The sequence below is a fragment of the Rhamphochromis longiceps genome, linkage group LG15 (genome assembly GCF_057381845.1).
Source record: "Rhamphochromis longiceps isolate RC_006_pf linkage group LG15, R_longiceps_female_GT1.1, whole genome shotgun sequence".
NCBI lineage: Eukaryota > Metazoa > Chordata > Actinopteri > Cichliformes > Cichlidae > Rhamphochromis > Rhamphochromis longiceps.
This window is the reverse complement of record NC_140571.1, coordinates 44001722-44019680: the sequence shown is the minus strand read 5'-3', so window position 1 is coordinate 44019680 and position 17959 is coordinate 44001722. Positions and strand designations below refer to the sequence as shown.

Below are 17959 nucleotides of genomic sequence, written 5' to 3'. Positions count from 1 at the left end.
AGACATAGCATACATTTACACTGCTATGCAGATGACACCCAGCTCTATCTGTCCATGAAGCCAGATAACACACACCAATGAGTTAAACTGCAGGAATGTCTTAAAGACATAAAGACCTGGATGGCCGCTAACTTTCTGCTTCTTAATTCAGATCAAACTGAGGTTATTGTACTCGGCCCTGAAAATCTTAGAAATATGGTATCTAACCATGGTATCTAACCATATTACCTTGGCCTCCAGTAACGCTGTGAGGAACCTTGGAGTCATTTTTGACCAGGACATGTCCTTCTATGCACATATTAAACAAATATGTAAGACTGCGTTCTTCCATTTGTGCAACATCTCTAAAGTTAGAAATATCCTGTCTCAGAGTGACGCTGAAAAACTAGTTCATGCATTTACTGTATTACTTCCAGGCTGGACTACTGTAATTCATTATTATCAGGAAGTCCTAGAAACTCCCTGAAAAGCCTTCAGTTAATCCAAAATGCTGCAGCAAGAGTCCTGACAGGGACTAGAAAGAGAGAGCAGATTTCTCCTGTAGTGGCTTCCCTTCATTGGCTTCCTGTTAAATCCAGAATTCAAAATCCTGCTCCTCACATACAAGGTCTTAAATAATCAGGCCCCATCTTATGTTGATGACCTTGTAGTACCATATCACCCTATTAGAGCACTTCGCTCTCGCTCTGCAGGCCTACTTGTTGTTCCTAGAGTATTTAAAAGTAGAATGGGAGGGAGAGCCTTCAGTTTTCAGGCCCCTCTTCTGTGGAACCAGCTTCCAGTTTGGATTCGGGAGACAGACACTATCTCTACTTTCAAGATTAGGCTTCAAACTTTCCTTTTTGCTAAAGCATATAGTTAGGGCTGGACCAGGTGACCCTGAATCCTCCCTTAGTTATGCTGCAATAGACGTAGGCTGCCGGGGATTCCCATGATGCATTGAGTTTTTCCTTTCCAGTCACCTTTCTCACTCACTATGTGTTAACAGACCTCTCTGCATTGAATCATATCTGTTATTAACCTCTGTCCCTCTTCCACAGCATGTCTTTATCCTGTCTTCCTTCTCTCACCCCAACCAATCACAGCAGATGGCCCCACCCCTCCCTGAGCCTGGTTCTGCCGGAGGTTTCTTCCTGTTAAAAGGGAGTTTTTCCTTCCCACTGTCACCAAAGTGCTTGCTCATAGGGGGTCATATGACTGTTGGGTGTTTTCTGTATCTACCGTACAATATTAAGCGCCTTGAGGCAACCTTTGTTGTGATTTGGCGCTATATAAATAAAATTGAATTGAATTGAATTGAACAACTATTATCTTAATAATTATCAGACTTTTTTTTATACAAGAGCAAGTCTTTAAACAATGTGTAGGTGTGGTTTGACCAGATGGGTATTTGCACGTGTTCTTCTCTTCTATTCTCTTTTTATACTAAACTAATCGTAAATATTGAAGAAAACCTGCAGTCATTAAAATGATAAACATAAAAATATTTAATGAGTAACACTGAATTACATTTGTTTAATGAGTTCTAGCCTTGTTTGTACTCTGTAAGCTGTTGTTGTAGAGGCTGCTTCCTAATCCAGAGTTCTTCCTCCATCACTCTATCAGCTGTGTCTCCTCTAACTCCACTCAGTGTGGGTGATAAAGAAGTGCCTGTCTCAATTCTACTGCATTCTTCTTCTATGTAAGTGTGCCTGTGTCCCCCGAGATGACACACTTGTGGGTTCAGTGCATTTATTAACACAGGATGTGTAGAAGTATGTGCCTATGTAATTGGAAACGAGTGTGGTTTCTCAATCAGCAGCAATGGTATTATCAGGTGAGTTTTATGAAGGGCACGCTAACATTATCACCTGCCAATCACAAGCTTTGCTATTATTTCTCCTGTGAAGAATGAAGGCTTTGCTGAATGTCAGTGCAAAGTGTGTACAATTATTCCTAATGATGCTTAGTCTGCGCTGGTGTGTGAAATATTACATATGTGTTTTCAAAGCACAGCTTTATATAAGTATGTGAGGTTTAATGTGAAGATGAAAGTGTGCAGACACTCCTGTGGGTCATATTTCAGCATGCAAAGAAACCTACCCACCACAGTATTTACATGTTTCATTTACATATATAAAGCTCCATCTATAGAAAACGGCAGGTAGAGCTCATGGTTGAGTGTTTTGCTTATGTTCCCTTTGGTTCCTCTCCCTGAAAAACAGGGCTGAGGGGCGTTGACAGTGATGAGGAAAGGCCGGCTGTGAGTTGAGTGGGAAAGGGATGGATAGCAGGGATCAGAGGGAGAGCTGGGGTGGGCAGAGATGTGAGCTGTAATTGATGTGTTTGTGTCTCCAGAAGCAAAGAATTCTACTGCAGTTGATCTCATTTGGCACTCCTCCAGAGGACTGACGATTCACACAAGAAGAAAAACACAGTTCCACATATTATTCATGCCCATTTAGCGCACGCACGCACGCACACACACACGGTAAATACAAAAACACAGGCATGCATAATAATAAACTCTGCTCCCGCCCCGCACCTACTCCCACACAAATCACCCATTTAAGTTCTGCATTTATGTTTTAATGAGTTTAAATGCATTGAAATCATATAATTCTGTACTTGAAAATCTGCTTGTTGAAAGTATAATTATAGTCTTTATGTAATTAAACTTTGTCAATTAATTCTGTTTTGCAGAGCTTACTGAGGCCTACCTACTTAAATAATACACACAAATATGGTATTTCTCTCCACTTGACATAAGCATATCATATGGTCATTTAGTATAACAGTATTAGTGTGGGCTGTGTCGAACAAATTGTGTTTTACCAGCTGAAAATGCTGAAAAGCTCTTCAAAGATCCTGTGTTTTGTTCAGCTGAGACACTTTGGTTGATATCATACTCACACTTTTGTGGAAGTAACGCTACCATTAACTGTCTGTTTGAGATTACTGGTCCTGCAAGCATAATTTTTCATAGTCCAGAAGTGTCCCCATGTTCAAAAATGGACTTATATTAACATAACTCTGTACTCATTAGTGCCTTAACGTGTCTGTAATCAACACATAGAAACACACAAATATGACAGTTTCACTGAAAGACACAGTTGGGATGTAAGACACAGTTCACTGGCTCAGATTACTGAAGGTGAGGCTCAGCAGACAGTGGTCAGCTACATCTGCCAGCACAGTCAGCACCTGCCAGCCAAAACAGACATGCCCCAAACTTTAAGTCTATTACAGTGAAATTCTGAATTTTTTGGGATTCGAACTTGTCGTGTGAGGTGTATAAACACCAAACACATTGTGTTTTTGTGGAAAATCTGTCCTTAAATATAATCAAAATAGTTCCTGTGAAATAATAAAGTCAGCATCAAACAATAACCAGCTGGTCTGAGTTAATATAGTATTATTATACTATTTGTATATTTAGTACCAGTGTACCAGTGATATAAACCTGGCAGAAGCTTTTATCTGCAAACAAGCTGTCTGTGACACACTCAGATGCATTTGCCACAGAGTTGTATGAGAACACCAAGACCCTGTACAGTATCCCTGAACCAGGTGCCAAGTCAAGGCACAAACAGAGGAAAATGGAGGATTTTGTGCTGGAGGCAACTGTGGGTTCATGAACTGAAAATCTCTTTGTGGCCTAAGATGTTTAATCTGTCCAAAAAAGTTGAAAAGCAATTTCTCAGTCTTTGTTTTCTGTTTGTGAAATTTTGTGCTCATGTACTATGTTCATTCATATTGTGTGCTTCTCTTGGGGGCTAAGGCCCCCCCTTTACTTAAAACCATGTGACGCCCCTGTTATGACCCAGGTCATTGGCTGTGTCCCAATTCAGGGTCTGCGCGCTTGAACTACGCGCACTACGCGTACTACGTACGGTGCGTACTATGAGTACGAGAAGTGCGGAAGTGAGAGGCTTGTGAAATGGGACGGTCTAGCCTTCGTCGCACTGTCCAGGTTGCCTAGCAACCATGATACTAACCGCGAGAAACGTTACATACAGCTTTGATTGACAGAAATGAAGGAGAAAAATGTTTTGTTGGTCATTCATTTTTGTCATGACATCACTTTGATTAGGTGAGTATCTGAGGCTGAGACCACAGGACTGTAAAACATGATTGTTGGGCTTCATTTCTGTGCTGAACAGTCATTTCAAGAGTAGTTAGGAAATAACAATTAGCTCATGTTGTTCATGAGACTAAAGTCATCTCACTGTGGTAATGTAAATATAATATGGCCAATATTATAGTACTGTCAGATTATTATGAGATATATATATTGTGGAATACACCAGGCACAGACACACGCACACACAGGTATGTACTGCCAACTTCCACATTTATTGAAGTTTTGAGTGTTGAGTTTTGACAGCTGACTCAGTCGTACAGTCTGACAGCTCACGAGCCCAGCTGATCTCTTCCCTGGCCGCCCCTCCCCGTCTCACTATAAACACAGCGGAGGGAGACCATCATCAGTACATAAACACCATCAGCTGTTCTTACCGGCCTCGCAGCGCCGCCCTGTTGAGCCTTCTGCTGCACTCCTCCCCTGCAGCTGCGCCCGGGGCCACGCCTCCGCCACACACCCCCACCGCCCGTTCGAGGCCGGGGAGCCGTCCGGCCGAGCCAACTCCCCCCCGCGAGCGAGAGAGGACATCGGCCACCGCCATCTGCGCCCCCGGCCTATGGATCACCTTGAACTTAAAGGGCTGCAACGCCAGATACCACCGGGTGATCCGGGCGTTGGCATCCTTCATGCGGTGGAGCCACTGCAGCGGGGCGTGGTCCGAACAGAGGGTGAATGAGCGTCCCAGGAGGTAATAGCGCAGGGAGCCGACCGCCCACCGGATGGCCAGGCACTCCTTCTCCACGGTGCTGTACCGGCGCTCGCGCTCCGCTAGCTTCCGGCTGATGTATAGGACAGGGCGGTCAGCCCCCCTCACCTGCTGGGACAAAACGGCTCCCAGCCCTCTGTCCGAGGCGTCAGTCTGCAGAACAAAAGGGAGGGAAAAGTTAGGAGTGTGAAGCAGCGGCTCCCCACAGAGAGCCTTTTTCACCTGCACAAACGCCGCCTGGCACGGCCCCGTCCACTGGACCGGATCCGGGGCACCCTTTCGAGTGAGATCGGTCAGGGGGCTGGTTAGCTGCGCAAACCCCGGCACAAAGCGACGATAGTAACCCGCCAACCCCAAGAACCGTCTCACCTCCTTTTTCGTCCTGGGGCGCGGGCAGGATGCGATAGCCGCCGTCTTCTCCACCTGTGGACGCACCTGCCCGCCCCCCAGGTGGTACCCCAGATACTGCACCTCCCTCCGTCCAACCGCGCACTTCTTCGGATTGGCCGTGAGCCCCGCCCCCCTCAGGGACTCCAGGACCGCGGCCACCCGCAGCACATGCTCCGCCCAGGTGTCGCTGTGGATGATCACGTCATCCAGGTAGGCGGCAGCATACGCTGCGTGCGGACGCAGTACCCGGTCCATGAGACGCTGGAAAGTGGCCGGGGCCCCGAACAGGCCGAACGGAAGTGTCACGAACTGGTACAAACCGTACGGAGTGGAGAAGGCCGTTTTCTCCCTGGCCTCGGCAGACAAGGGAATCTGCCAATAGCCCTTGGTTAAGTCCAGTGTCGTGAAAAAGCGGGCCGTGCCTAACCGGTCCAGGAGCTCGTCGACCCGAGGCATGGGGTAGGCATCAAAGCGTGACACTTCGTTCACCCTGCGATAGTCGACACAGAACCGTATAGACCCATCCTTCTTCGCCACCAGAACGATGGGGCTACACCAGGCGCTGTGCGACTCTTCTATTACTCCCATCCTCAGCATTTCCGCCAATTCCCTCTGCACGATTTTTCGCTTGTGCTCCGGGAGCCTGTAGGGCCGTGAACGCACCGTCACGCCAGGCTGCGTCACGAAATGGTGCTCGATGAGGGACGTCCGGCCGGGCAGGGGGGAGAACACGTCCGCAAAACGCTGTTGCAACGCGACAACATCCGCTCTCTGGGCCTGTGTGAGATGGTCATCACAAGGGAGGGAGGCGGGAATGATAGAATTTGGCACCTCAGGCCCCAACTCATCTCTCTCCTTCACCAAGCTCACCAGAGAAGCGGTTTCAACCTCTCGCCACAGTTTGAGGAGATTGAGGTGATAAATCTGCGTGGCTCCTCCCCTGTCCGACCGAGCGACCTCATAGTCCACGTCCCCGACTCGCCGTGTGACCACAAAGGGTCCTTGCCACTTGGCGAGCAACTTCGAGCTGGAAGTAGGGAGTAACACAAGCACTTTATCTCCCGGTGAGAATTGCCTGAGCCTAGCCCCTCTGTCATACAGGCGTTGCTGACGCTGCTGAGCCTGGAGCAAATTCTCCCGTGACAACCTCCCCAAAGTGTGGAGTTTTGCTCTCAGGTCCAACACGTACTGAATCTCATTTTTGGCGGGGCTCGGACCGTCCTCCCAGTTTTCTTTAATCAGGTCGAGCACCCCACGTGGCCTCCTGCCGAACAGCAGTTCAAAGGGAGAAAATCCCGTGGAGGCCTGGGGCACCTCCCGCACTGCGAATAACAGAGGGTCTAGCCAGTGATCCCAATTGCGTTCATCCTCGTTAATGAACTTCCGAATCATGGACTTTAAAGTCTTATTCAGCCGCTCCACCAGCCCGTCAGTCTGAGGGTGGTAGACGCTGGTCCGAATAGATTTAATCCCCAGTAATTCGTACAGTTCCCGCAGTGTACGAGACATAAACGACGTGCCCTGGTCAGTCAGTATCTCTTTCGGGATTCCGACTCGGGAGATGACCTGAAACAGTGCCTGCGCCACACTCTTTGCAGAGATGGTGCGCAGCGGAACTGCTTCCGGGTACCGCGTTGCGTAATCCACCAGGACTAACACAAAGCGGTAGCCGCGTGCACTCCGGTGAAACGGCCCGATGAGGTCCATGCCGATGCGCTCAAACGGGACCTCAATGAGGGGGAGAGGGCGCAGCGGCGCCTTCGGTATGGCCGGCTGGTTAACAAGTTGGCAGTCCGGGCAGGACGCGCACCAGCGGCGCACATCCGCTCGGATGCCCGGCCAATAAAATCGGGCCGTTATTCGCTCCAGAGTTTTCTCGTAGCCCATATGCCCTGCCATGGGGTTATAGTGGGCCGCCTGGAAAAGAGTTTCCCGGCGGCCCTGCGGCACCAACAACTGGGTGTGTGTTTCCTCGGTCTGAGTGTCACGACTCACTCGATATAACCGGTCGTTTAATAAGACGAAACGCGGGTAGGTCTGCGCGGCCTCAGGGCGCACCACGTGACCATCAATAGCCATCACTTGGTCAAAGGCTGAGCGTAGGGTGCCGTCACGAGACTGCTCCAGTGGGAAATCACCCATGGGGGACACTTCCGGGGCCGGCGGGACGTCCCGTGAGGGACCCGCCGGCTCCTCCCCCCCGGAGTCGGTGTCGGACGACCCCGCGTCACCGCTGAATGCCGCGCACACGCTACACCCCGCTTCCGGTCGTGATCGCACCCCCGCGTACTGCCCCAGTAGCTGATGAAACCCCGGCCAATTGGTACCCAGAATCAGGGGGTGCGACAGGCGCGGGCTAACCGCCGCCGTTACTCTATGCATTTTGCCCTTATACTTTAATAACAGCGGCACTATGGGATACCTGTGAACGTCACCATGCACACACCTCACCTCCACCCATTCTGCCTCCAGCAATGCCCCGGGGCGAACCAAGCTTTGGTGTACGAGGGTCTGCGTGCAGCCCGTGTCCACCAACGCCTGGCGTATACCCCCTCGAGTCCTTACCGGAATACTGTATGTCCCTCCTGGACCGGGGGAGGGTGCTGGGGCGCCAGCAACGCGGAACACCTGCCCCACTTCCATAAGCGGACAATCCCTCCTCAGGTGCCCCGGCTGCCCGCACTTCCAACACTCCGGCCCCGGCGTCTGTGCTGCTCTCCGTGGCTCGGGGGCGGCTCCACTTGGCTCGGCTCCCCTGGACGGCACCAACGCCGCGAAAGGGTTAGTGGGGCTCAGCGCCGGCAGCCGCTCGGCCTGCCCTGGTGCCGGCACACGGCGCCTCGGGGCCGGCACTGGGGCCTGTTTGTTCGGCCTCCGTCCGGCGTCCCCGGGTTCCCCTGCTCCAGCGGCAAGGTGGTCCTCCGCCAGCGTCACCGCTACCTCCAAGCTTGCGGGCCGGTGGCACCGGACCCATCTCGCCGTCTCCGCTGGCAACCCCTCCGTGAACTGCTCCAGCACCACCTTGTCCACCAGCTTCGTCTCGCCCTCCGATGCCCCCGGTTGCAGCCAGCGCACCGCCGCGTCGCGCAGCTGCCGGGCCCAGGCGAATGGTCGGTCCGTTGTAGCCAGCCGACAGGCCCGGAACCGCCGGCGATGGTCTTCGGCGGTGAGCCCCAGCCTGTCCACCACCGCCCGGCTCACGTCCGGGAAGCTGCTCCTCGACGCCGGAGGCAGACTCAGGGCCGCTGTTTGCGCCTCCCCAGACAGCAGGGGGAGCAGCCGCGGAGCCCACTCCTCCCGCGGCCATTGGCAAGCCTCCGCCGTGGCACGGAAGGTCTCCAAAAAAATTTGTGGGTCGTCCCCGTCCCCCATCCGGGGCACCGCCACCGACAGTGGCGAGGGCTTCGGCGTGGCAGCGGCCCCGACCAGCCGTTCCAGAATTTGCGTCTGTCGGTCCGTCTGCTCCTGCAGCGCGGCCAGGTGGGCACGCTGGTCGGCCGCCTGATCCCGGCTCATCGTCGCCATCTCCGCCAGCATCTGCGCCAAGAATTGCAGAGGCTGGGCGGGTGGCGCGGCCTGTGGGTCGGACATTCCCCCACCGGCACTTTCCTGGGTTTCGGCACCACTTGTGGAATACACCAGGCACAGACACACGCACACACAGGTATGTACTGCCAACTTCCACATTTATTGAAGTTTTGAGTGTTGAGTTTTGACAGCTGACTCAGTCGTACAGTCTGACAGCTCACGAGCCCAGCTGATCTCTTCCCTGGCCGCCCCTCCCCGTCTCACTATAAACACAGCGGAGGGAGACCATCATCAGTACATAAACACCATCAGCTGTTCTTACCGGCCTCGCAGCGCCGCCCTGTTGAGCCTTCTGCTGCACTCCTCCCCTGCAGCTGCGCCCGGGGCCACGCCTCCGCCACATATATATATATATATATATATATATATATATATATATATATATATATATATATATATATTGCTCGTGAAGCTCGCACGCAAGAATTTCACTCACATGTACTGTACCAATGTTCCTGCACATGTGATGTGACAATAAAAGTGATTTTGATTTGATATATATATATATATATATATATATATATATATATATATATATATATATATATATATATATATATAGCAGTTGTCAGCCACCTCCTGTACATGGATGACATCAAGCTGTATGCCAAGAGTGAACGAGACATTGATTCACTGATCCACACTACCAGGCTATACAGCAATGACATTGGAATGTCATTCAGGCTGGAGAAGTGTAGTCGGATGGTAACAAAGAGAGGGAAGGTAGTCAGAACTGAGGGGATTGAACTACCAGAAGGCAACATTGCAGACATAGAGGACAGTTACAAGTACCTGGGGATCCCGCAGGCGAATGGGAACCATGAAGAGGCCGCTAGAAAAGCTGCAACCACCAAGTACCTGCAGAGGGTCAGGCAAGTCCTGAGGAGTCAGCTGAATGGTAAGAACAAGATCCGGGCCATCAACACGCACGCCCTGCCCGTGATCAGGTACCCTGCTGGGATAATAGGCTGGCCAAAGGAAGAGATAAAAGCCACTGACATAAAGACAAGAAAGCTCCTTACCATGCATGGAGGGTTTCACCCCAAGTCCAGCACCCTGAGGCTGTACGCTAAGCAGAAGGAAGGGGACCGGGGACTGGTGAGTGTCAGCACCACAGTCCAGGACGAGACAACGAACATCCAAGAATACATTGGGAAGATGGTCCCAACTGACCAAGTGCTCAGTGAATACCTCAGGCAGCAGAAACCCAAGAAAGGAGGGAGACGAGGAACCATCATGGAAAGACAGGCCCCTGCACGGTATGTACCACCGGCAGATAGAGGAGGTGGCTGATATCCAGAAATCCTACCAGTGGCTGGACAAAGCTGGACTGAAAGACAGCACAGAGGCACTAATCATGGCAGCACAAGAACAAGCTCTGAGTACAAGATCCATAGAGGCTGGGGTCTATCACACCAGGCAAGACCCCAGGTGCAGGCTGTGTAAAGATGCCCCAGAGACAATCCAGCACATAACAGCAGGGTGCAAGATGCTAGCAGGCAAGGCATACATGGAACGCCATAATCAAGTGGCTGGCATAGTGTACAGGAACATCTGTGCCGAGTATAACCTGGAAGTCCCGAGGTCAAAATGGGAGATTCCCCCAAGGGTGGTGGAGAATGACCGAGCTAAGATCCTGTGGGACTTCCAGATACAGACGGACAAAATGGTGGTGGCTAACCAACCGGACATAGTGGTGGTAGACAAACAGAAGAAGACGGCCGTAGTGATCGATGTAGCGGTTCCGAATGACAGCAATATCAGGAAGAAGGAACACGAGAAGCTGGAGAAATACCAAGGGCTCAGAGAAGAGCTCGAGAGGATGTGGAGGGTGAAGGTAACGGTGGTCCCCGTGGTAATCGGAGCACTAGGTGCGGTGACTCCCAAGCTAGGCGAGTGGCTCCAGCAGATCCCGGGAACAACTTCGGAGATCTCTGTCCAGAAGAGCGCAGTCCTGGGAACAGCTAAGATACTGCGCAGGACCCTCAAGCTCCCAGGCCTCTGGTAGAGGACCCGAGCTTGAAGGATAAACTGTTTTAAAATGTTTAAATGTTTAAAATGTTCTAAAATGTCTTAATGTTCTTCGTTATTAAACATTCGCACATAAATAAGTGACATCATATTCAGTACTTACTTTTGACAGTTCACTCTTCGGCCGCTACCTTCTGCCGTATTTTGCGGCAAAATTATCCACACCCACCGCCGCGCTATGAATTGTGGGATATATGGGACCACGAAGCGTGCACGACCACGCTTGATATTTGGGGAAATCGACAGCGCATTTGGAGTATGCATTTGAAGTATGCATTTGAAGTACACTTCGAATTGGGACAGCTGTCGTCGTGTGGTGATGACGTAATCACACTTAAAATGCGTACTTCAAACGTGCAGACCCTGAATTGGGACACAGCCATAGTTGCCGTGTGGCGCTGTTACTCGCCACACCAGGCGGGAGCATTGTTTGTACTCTGTGATGTTTGTGTTATGTAAGTTTCCAGGTGAGGCTGACCATTGGTGGAAGATGGAATGAGGCCGGCTACAAACTGGGACCTGACTGGGCCGGCAGCCCCTCCTACTTCCTGTTTCCAGTGAGCCGCGCGTTTGGCCTCTTTGTTTGGTTCAGGTTGCCTGTGCTTAGTCTTCTCTGCCCGTATGTCCCTCTGTTTGCCCATGACGTCATTATGCCTGTTTCAGAATCAGAATCAGAATACTTTATTGATCCCTGGGGGAAATTATTTTTTGTTACAGTGCTCCATTATAAACCAACATTAAGACAAGACAGACAATACACTAACTAAGAATTAAAAAAAAGAATACGTAAGAAAAAAGAGCTAAACTAAGAGAAAAGCAGGAGCGACTGTAACAGGCTGCACGCTGGTTGGCGCATGTGTCTCTGTCTGTCGTGTGCTTCCTGTTTTATTTTGTAGGTCTGTGTCCTTTGTCAGTGCGTTCAGCTTTGTGCTCTCCCTGTCTCGTCAGTGTAATCAGCGTCAGCCGTGTCTCCCAGCTGTTTCCTCTTCGCTCCGTTCACCTCTTGTATTTAGTGTCTGTGTCTTCCCCTACTCGGTGTCGCGTCGTTAACGTCTGTTCACTCTCGCTTCCTCTGTGTGTTCCGTTTACCAGCCTTCCTGCCTAGTTATTCTGTTCTTCTAGTTTAGTTAGTGTTTTTCTGTTCTGCTTCCTACCAGCAATAAAGCTGTGTGTTTTGAGTTACTTCCGTCTCAGTGAGTCCTGCATTTTGGGTCCTCTCTTCCTGCCTGCCTACACACAGACATGACAAAGAGGCTTGTATTTTCTTTTGGGGTTGTCTCACTGTAGGTAAGTCAGTTCGGATTAATTTCTAGTGTGTTTATTTTGTTGTTTTGGCCACGCCCACCCTGATGCTCACTACCTGTCGAGTTAATAAAACGTCTAGTCATTGTAAAGCTGTGGCTGTGTGATTTACTTCTTTGTGGTCTTTTTCTTGTAGTCCTTGTGTTGCACTCCGGTTTCCCCTAGGCCAGTGTGTAACAGCCCCTGCATGTCAGAATGAAACATATAGCATATTTCCCAGTATATACAAACATCTCATAACCTGAGGAACGATGAATAACCTGGGCGCGCACACACACACACATCCTATTATTACTATTGGCTATTGCTCTTTCATTGTACTGTAAATTGTATTTGGATGCACTGGAAATATTGCTTTTAAAATCTGCCAGTGCCAGTAAAAACCACTGAAGTGAAATTAAGAATGTGTCTCACCAAACACACCCACAACCTTACCATTATATGAACATGCAGACATTGTGGTCCAGTGTTTTAAATTACAACAAAAAACACGTTTTTTTCTTCTGTTTTTTGCCTTTTATGCATTTTGTGTTTTAATAACAAACATAATATCCTCACTAGTCCAGGTTTGTTGTCACCATGGACTTTTCCAAACTACTGCAACAGGTGATGTTTTGGTTTGAGGCTGGTTGATAATACCAACCACATTAGCTTCAATTATCCAGCCCCTCACCTCCCATTTTTACAATGAATTTCTTAATAACTAAACTTCTTCGGGTTCCTTAATGTTGGAAAGTGTATTAAAACAGCTACATGGCCTCTTTTGTAAACAACAGAAGGTACGCAGTGTTAAAGTGTATTGTTTGGCTATTTTATATACTTTGACAAAGTAAGTTCAAAAATGTGTGTGACAAACTCCAATAACATTTAACAAAGCCAGTTTTTGCCTTGTGATCAGAGATGGGCAGTAACGCGTTACAAGTAACGCGTTACTGTAATCTGATTACTTTTTTCAAGTAACGAGTAAAGTAAGGGATTACCTCTGTCAGTGCGCCCCAGGGTGGCTGTGGCTACAATGTAGCTTGCCATCACCAGTGTGTGAATGTGTGTCTGAATGGGTGGATGACTGGATATGTAAAGCGCTTTGGGGTCCTTAGGGACTAGTAAAGCGCTATATAAATACAGGCCATTTACCATATTGCAAAAACGGTAATTAGATTACCGTTACTTTCCCGTAGGAACGCTGCGTTACTGCGTTACTAAAACCGTGATTTTTTTGCGAGAATGTCTCATGACAGTGACGTAAGCGAGTGCGATGTTCGTGACAACAGCTGTGTGCAGATCAACAATGGATCACATATCGATTGTGGGAGAGAGTATGAGCGTGCAGCGTTTAAAGCGTGGAAGTACTGACCTTACTTTGAGTTTGATTCCATAAAAAGTGACAAAAACATTAGTGTCCGTTGTGCGTGGGAAGAAAACTTCTCTTTACAGCGAAAAAACCCCTAAACTTCTGAGCAAGCACCGAGTAGCTACGACGTAATGGGAAACTCACAGAGAAACTCGCGGATTCTTCCACTGACCGCGGCACACCTGCACCAGGGTAAACCTCCGCCTACCCCACTCCTGCTTTACATGTGAAAATAGAGCAACAGGACCGCTGAGTCTTTGACTTCATTTATTTTCTGCTGTGTTTTACTTGCATCTATTTGAAAGACTGAGTGTAAACACAAAAAATATTTTATTTTATGTGCTGGAATGTGCAGAAAATAGGTTTAAATGTTAAACTAATTTCTTCCAGTCAGAGAATGTTGCATATAATTAAATGTTTGCTTAATGCATAAAGTTAAAAGATTAAAACTAATAAAACAAGTTAAAAAGAGACTTTTCCATTTGATTATATTTTGTATGATGGATTATGCAGAAAAAGTAGAATTGGGCTGAAAGATCTATCGCTTTATCACCTCTTCAGGTTGTAAATCGTGTTTTTAAAAAGTAACTAAGTAACTAAGTAATTAATTACTTTTGAAAATAAGTAATCAGTAAAGTAACGGGATTACTTTTTGGGGGAAGTAATCAGTAATTAGTTACTGATTACTTTTTTCAAGTAACTTGACCAACACTGCTTGTGATACATCTGAAAATATTTTTTATACAAAGATTCTTTTAAAAATCACTCAATTAGTTTAAATCACTCAATAAGTCATCAAATACTCTCAAAGCCCTCAATAATCTTTGTTTTTAAAGATATAATTTTCTAAAATTAATATTATCTTAAGATGGGAAATAAAGATAAAGGATTGGTGTGGCTGCAGTCGCTTTCTGGCTCCGATTTACAGAAGAAATTGTGAAATGATGGTAAAAGTTCCTGTGTTTTTATGAGAAACCAGTGTGTTTGGATGAGATTTTAACTAATGGATATCATCACAAAGCTTCCCCCACTTGATTGCTTACTTTGTTTTCATTACAAGTTTTCTAAAATGTTCTGTTTATGTAAATTAGGTATTATGAAAGGGTGTGAAAGGGTCGATGTGACAAAGGAAAATACAGAGGAGATGTGGTGACCCCTAACAGGCGCAGCACAGGGAATAAAAAGATCCAAATTAGTTATTATCTCCAAAAAATTGCACTAGTTTCCATAAATTTCCAACAGACAATACAGAGTAAAACAGACACATAAATGTTTTCACCAGTTTGAAAGAATGAAATGAAAGAGGAATCTTAAAATTGATCACCGCCTGTAGCATCCTACCACGAGCACTCACACAAAAAGTTGAAACATACTTTCAGGCATTCCTGTAACATCAGCTCAAGCAAAAATAAGAAAAGCAATTTCATCTATGAAACAGACATAACTGTTATTTATCCAAACATCATGGAACAAAATGTCCCAAATATACTCATTCTTTGCATTATTTGAATGGCTTCATGAAACCTGCTATCTGTCTTTACTCCTGTTGTACCAAACAGTAAGGACCATACTGTTTGCCTCAGAGAGCCAATCAAAGTCGAGTGTTTACGTGGTGCGTCAGCTCCTGACCACTGATTTCTGCCCCGTTTTCTGTGTGTTTGTGAAATCCTGTGAGATTAGCCATTAAAAAGAAAAAAATTAACAATCAGCCCATTTAAGTCCAGTGCCAAAGGCCACAACATCACAAGCATTATACCCTCTTTAGTCATTCCAGGTGCACCACCATTACCTCCCCCACTACAGCGAAACTAATCCATCTCCCTTCAGGCTACCACACACACACACACACACACACACACACACGAACCGATACACACACACACACACACACACACACACACACACGAACCGATACACACACACACACACACGCACCCATACACACACCCATACACACACACACACACACACACACACACACACACACACACACACGAACCGATACACACACACACACACACACACACACACGAACCGATACACACACACACACACACACACGCACCCATACACACACCCATACACACACACCCACACACACGCACACACACACACACACACACGCACCCATACACACACCCATACACACACACACACACACGCACCCATAGGGCTTTGGAGTTGACGTCACGCCGCAATGCATTATGGGAGCGCAGCGCCATTTTCGGGGTCTACGAATCAAACCAAACACACTGTGTTGGAACGACGACTACAAGAAAGATGCTTAAAAGCAGCTCAAAAGAGAATGAACTGTATAGAGACCGATTTCATTCAGAGGCGAAGCAGCGGTACTTGCAGAAAATAGCGTGCATTGGAAATGTGGACCCGTATGAAATACGGCCGTGGAGTAGAAACCCTGAAGACCAACCGCTACTGACGTAGCCTGACATATTTTCGTACCTTATCTGTGGAATCAGCGCATACAAGTCGTCATTCAAGCAAAGGTAAGTCAGCTCGAGTACTGCGAGTGAAATGCGTTTGATTTCCTTGCAAACATTCAGATTAGCATAAATTCATTCATGAGGGGAAATTACAGTGAGAACATGTGGAGGCTGTTAGAGGGATAACATAGCGAGTTCAGTGCATTGATGTGACATTCTCCTGAAGGATTGTTATTCTTTATGGTTAAAGAAATTGCAATGATTTATTCATATTTATTATAAATAATCCTAATTAAACATCTTGCTTCCATGTTTGTATCTTGTGTCACTAAAAATACAATTTATTTTAATTTTATATATTGATCAATGACCTGCAGAATCTCCTTATCATATTAAGGGATTCATAATTGTCACTTTATGCTTTCTCCATCTCTAAAGTGATGACATCCTTGCATTACCGGTACATACTTTAGGTTCATTTTCTGCAGGCAGATTTACACTATAACATGCAGCGTTCTATAGATGGACACATAAAGAAATGAAAAATTACATGTATGTGCTAACTTTCTAAACACTTTGTTACATTTATGATAAAGTAGATAAAACACATTTCACCAAGCATTTCACTACATATCGTACTGTGTATGACTGTGTACGTGACAAATAAAATTTGAATTTGAACATTTACGTCAGCCTTGGCTCATAGTTCTTGTCTTTAAATGAACTTTGTCTGTGTGTGTTTCAGGTCCTGCACTCTCAAAGACTGAATGAACCAGCATTGCAGCCATGGGTCACTGTGAGCATCACAGGGAAGGTTGAAGCCGCCCACTGCACCTGTATGGCCGGAGTCGCAGAGACCTGCAGCCATGTCGCTGCTCTTCTGTTTAATGTAGAAGCAACAGTGTTGATCCGTGGCACAAGGACTGTTACAGATGAACCTGCATACTGGGTTTTGCTGGGTAATATGACCAAGATACAGCCAGAGGTTGGCCATAAGATAGACTTCTCCTCTTCAGCTGCCCAAAAAAAGGCTCTTGATCAAAACATAAACAGACCATCTGTAGTGACAGGTAAAAGGAGCCGTCCTCAAAACAGAAAAACCCCACCTGCTACTTTGGAGGAGTTGTCACTGCTATTGGATACTTTGCTGGAACACAGTAAAGCTGTGGGTTGTGGGAATGACCCATAATGTTTTATCTAGGGGTCTAGATTTATGCCTGTAGTGCACTGCCGTGTAAATAATTTGCATTTACTGAATATATACTGACTGAGTCCCACTGTTCAAAAGTTGAATAAAGAAACAAACTAATTTTTGCCTCTTTTTTTTTTTTTATTGAAACCACCTTATAGAACATCACATCAGTTACAATGATGATGTCATTTATAGTTTACAAATGACAAAATGTTTACACAAAATCATGAGTGTTTACATGACATCACCCACTACTAACATTATTTACTGTATCTTTTGAAAAAAATACAGCAATTTTAACAGCACAAGACTTAAGAATATTTAACAGGAGCAGGTTTCATTCTTCCCTGGTTTTATTATCACACTGTTCACCAAAACGCAGCAAACCTTCACCATCTTATCCAGGAGGGTCACCTCTTCACCCTCACATGGAAGAAGTAATCTGATTGGCATGGTGGTCTGTTTGCAGCAGGTCCCTTGTGTAGCGCTGGAACCCAGTCACGATGTTTCATCCATTTCATGGGCTGGTTTGCTGCAATAATGCCAAATAATTAGCATCTCTATAGATAGAAGGTAGTTCTGCAAAATCACTCAGTAGGATGTTTGTTCTAATTTGCTATGACCTCAGAGCGCATAGAAAATAAAACTAATAGGCTATAAAGAGTGATATGAACATATTTAGAACTTACCGGAATGAAAATGTCTGGAGCACCAACAGATATTTGGAGATGGAAGAGAACTGCACGTCAGCTCGTCTCACAGCTGCTATCCAGGCTGGACGCCTTTGTTTGGTAACATCAATACACGAGCTGCCTCATGTTGCTTCCAGGTTGGG

At 47.1% G+C, this 17959-nt stretch overlaps 2 protein-coding genes across 1 annotated transcript in view; one reads left to right on the top strand and one right to left on the bottom strand.

Annotated features, from left to right (window-relative positions):
* The window catches only part of LOC146653300 (uncharacterized), a 76092-nt gene extending 67186 nt beyond the window's left edge, over nucleotides 1-8906 (bottom strand). The window contains exons 1-2 of the mRNA XM_085382628.1: nucleotides 7785-8906; nucleotides 4498-4982 (exon numbers count right to left, since the gene is read on the bottom strand). Coding sequence (XP_085238754.1) covers nucleotides 4498-4982; nucleotides 7785-8906 — 1607 coding nt within the window. The remainder of the gene's footprint in view (nucleotides 1-4497; nucleotides 4983-7784) is intronic.
* Nucleotides 1-17959, top strand: part of LOC146653298 (uncharacterized) — a 286034-nt gene that overhangs the window by 216453 nt on the left and 51622 nt on the right.